General features: G+C 44.6%; 1 protein-coding gene across 1 annotated transcript in view; it reads right to left on the bottom strand.

The window, feature by feature from the left end:
- The window catches only part of abcb9 (ATP binding cassette subfamily B member 9), a 14763-nt gene extending 13036 nt beyond the window's left edge, over positions 1 to 1727 (bottom strand). The window contains exons 1-2 of the mRNA XM_015401025.1: positions 1398 to 1727; positions 615 to 1302 (exon numbers count right to left, since the gene is read on the bottom strand). Of these exons, the coding sequence (XP_015256511.1) occupies positions 615 to 1296 (682 nt within the window). The 5' untranslated portion in view covers positions 1297 to 1302; positions 1398 to 1727. The remainder of the gene's footprint in view (positions 1 to 614; positions 1303 to 1397) is intronic.
- Positions 1728 to 2600: the final 873 nt, after the last annotated feature.

The following is a 2600-nucleotide window of genomic DNA, read 5'->3' as shown; positions in this document are numbered from 1 at the left end:
TGATTGACAGATGACCGTTGATATATGATTGGCTGAATCTAGGTGTTCAGGCTGACGTAGAACTAACTGGCCTGCAGAAGATAACGGAAACAAAACACATACATGTGCAACATTTATATACACGTTTAAGCCAGAATGATCTGACATTTAAATATGATTTCCCTACGACTTTAAAGCAGGCTGGAAGATGATGGGTGTTTACGCTGACGGAGCAGGATGGTGAGGGGTGAGGGCCCCCATCTGAGTGCCCCCTACAGGCCAGGAAAAATCCTACCATCACAAACATAACCATCCAGCATCTGTTGAGCTCAGCTAGGACTCTAACCGGGACTCTTTTCTTTGCTCATAAGAACTAAAGTTGAGTTTTTCAGACACGTAGTTTTGGTTCAAAGCTAATTCAATAGAATGACTTTTAATCACTTTACAAACTAAAAGAACTTTAAGAGGTCAGTAAATGAGTAACATCCTTTACAGTTTTAACCCTGCCTAACAGATAAGAACAAAGCCTCTGTGGTGTTTTTACGGCGACGCCTCCTGGACCTTGGCCTCCTGGATCCCTGTAGGAGGAGGAGGAGGAGGAGGAGGAGGTGCGCTTTCCCCTGACCCATACTCACACACTGCAGAGATGAGCAGGAAGAGGACGGCTACAGAAAGGAGGCCTGAATCCTTCCTGCAGTAGCTGAGCAGCCGTCCCAGTGTGGCCCTAGAGCTGCTCGCCTCCTTCCTGCCTCCTGCCTCCTCCTTCCTGCCTCCTCCCTCCTCCTCCTCTTCATCAGCTGCCTCCACCAGCTTCTCTGTGTCCTCAGAGACCCGTCCTCCTCCACCGAGGCTGTTGCTGACGGCCCGCCGGCTCTCAGAGCTGCAGATCCTCCCAAGCTGCTTCCAAAGCATCACCACAGCCAGTGAGGAGGCGCAGGTCCAAGCGATCAGGCTCAGGGGCCACGGCCGCTGGCTCAGGGGCCCCTCCAGCTCGCTCAGCATCAGCAGCTTGGTTAAGGCGTAGGTGATGATAACCATGCAGAGGAGCAGAACGACGGTGGCGACCCGGGCGACCCTCTGAGGGCCCTCCTCCTTGTTCCATGAGACCCCCATGGAGGCGCCCAGGAGGAGGGCCCCTCGGAGCAGCACCGTCCCCCACAGGTCCAGGACTGAGCTCAGGATGTTAAAGTCCAGAACATCTCGTGTGAAGGTGGACGGTGGGGTCCCCATGGTGTACAGGACGGTGCTGATGACGCCATCCAGGGCAGCGAAGAGCAGAGAGCAGATGACAGGGAGAATGGTCGCCATGGTGACCATCTGAGGCTACGTGGGAGAAAAAAAACTGATTATTTACAATAAACTAAATACAGCAGCTTTAATTTAGTTTCATAAACTTAAATGTGTTTAAAGAAACTCACTGCTATGAATTATTTCTCCTTATATCTTTAAAATGATCGTATTTCCGCCTCCATGCAGCTTCTTTCCAACTTCGCTGCTACTAAAGCGGGTCTCGCGGCGGACGTGGTGGTCAGGTACGGCAGTGACGTCAGCAGAGAATCCCCCTCTGATGTCGGCTAATGGTTAGCATTAGCCGTTAGCATGTGTTGAGCTGATGTCAGGTCAGAGTGAGGGAGCTCAGCGTCCAGCTGCTGGTCTCCTCTGATCACTTCCTGCTTTCTGCCTCCGTTCAGGTTCGCAGGAGCTCCTCGGAGCCATGATGGCCTCAGAGGAGCAGGTGAGGCGCCATGGCGGCCGGCCGGCATCAAAGATCCTCTATAGCGAAGAGCTCTCACACTGACAACTATTCCGCGGAGCTCTATTTTTATTATTATTATTCCATTGACATTAAAAATACATGAACAGAACTTTAGAAAAATACAAAGTAAAACAAAAAGCAGGAGATTTATATCAACAAACATTTAAATCAATTATAGAAAGAGCCATAGAAATATGAAAAAACAAAAAAAAAAGGTAGATTAAATTAGAATAGCAGATGTTGGGAGAATTCAAGACTCAATTTTTTGGCATATTTTTATTTCTTTTTATCTCTTTAACAGAAAAAAAAAAAAGGTTTTAAAGTCATTAATGAACCAATGAAAGGAAGGTTTAGTATTTCTCCATCTAGTGGATATGATATTTACCAAACAGCAGGAAGATATTAATAGTCAAAGTCAAAAAGCCTTTATTGTCTTTATTATATTCTGCGACAGATACAATGAGATTTGGGACTTCCATAACAGCTACCGTGAAATAAAAATAAAAAATATATAAAAAATATATAAATATATTAAAAGGAAAAGGAAATGTAAACAGTTACAAAAAAAATATATAAATAAATAGTATCAGAAACAGGCTGAGGAAGATGGTCCATATAAAAAATGACATCATTTAGGGCAAATGGGGGCATCATTCATTTTCAATAAATCCAATCTTTCATCTCTTTCCAGAAGCGATGTGTTAGAGGACACACGTAAAACAGATGTTCAAGAGTTTCACTATTATTATTACAAAAGGAACATTAATCCACCTCAAAACCAAATCTTTTTTTATATTCTGCCACAGGATACATTTTATTTATAACTTTAAAAGGTGTTTCTTTGACTTTAGGTAGAATAGGTAGT

The sequence above is a fragment of the Cyprinodon variegatus genome, unplaced genomic scaffold (genome assembly GCF_000732505.1).
Source record: "Cyprinodon variegatus isolate N-32 unplaced genomic scaffold, C_variegatus-1.0 Scaffold1174, whole genome shotgun sequence".
In the NCBI taxonomy this organism is placed as follows: Eukaryota; Metazoa; Chordata; class Actinopteri; order Cyprinodontiformes; family Cyprinodontidae; genus Cyprinodon; species Cyprinodon variegatus.
The sequence above is the reverse complement of the archived record's forward strand: the minus strand, read 5'-3'. Positions and strand labels throughout refer to the sequence as shown.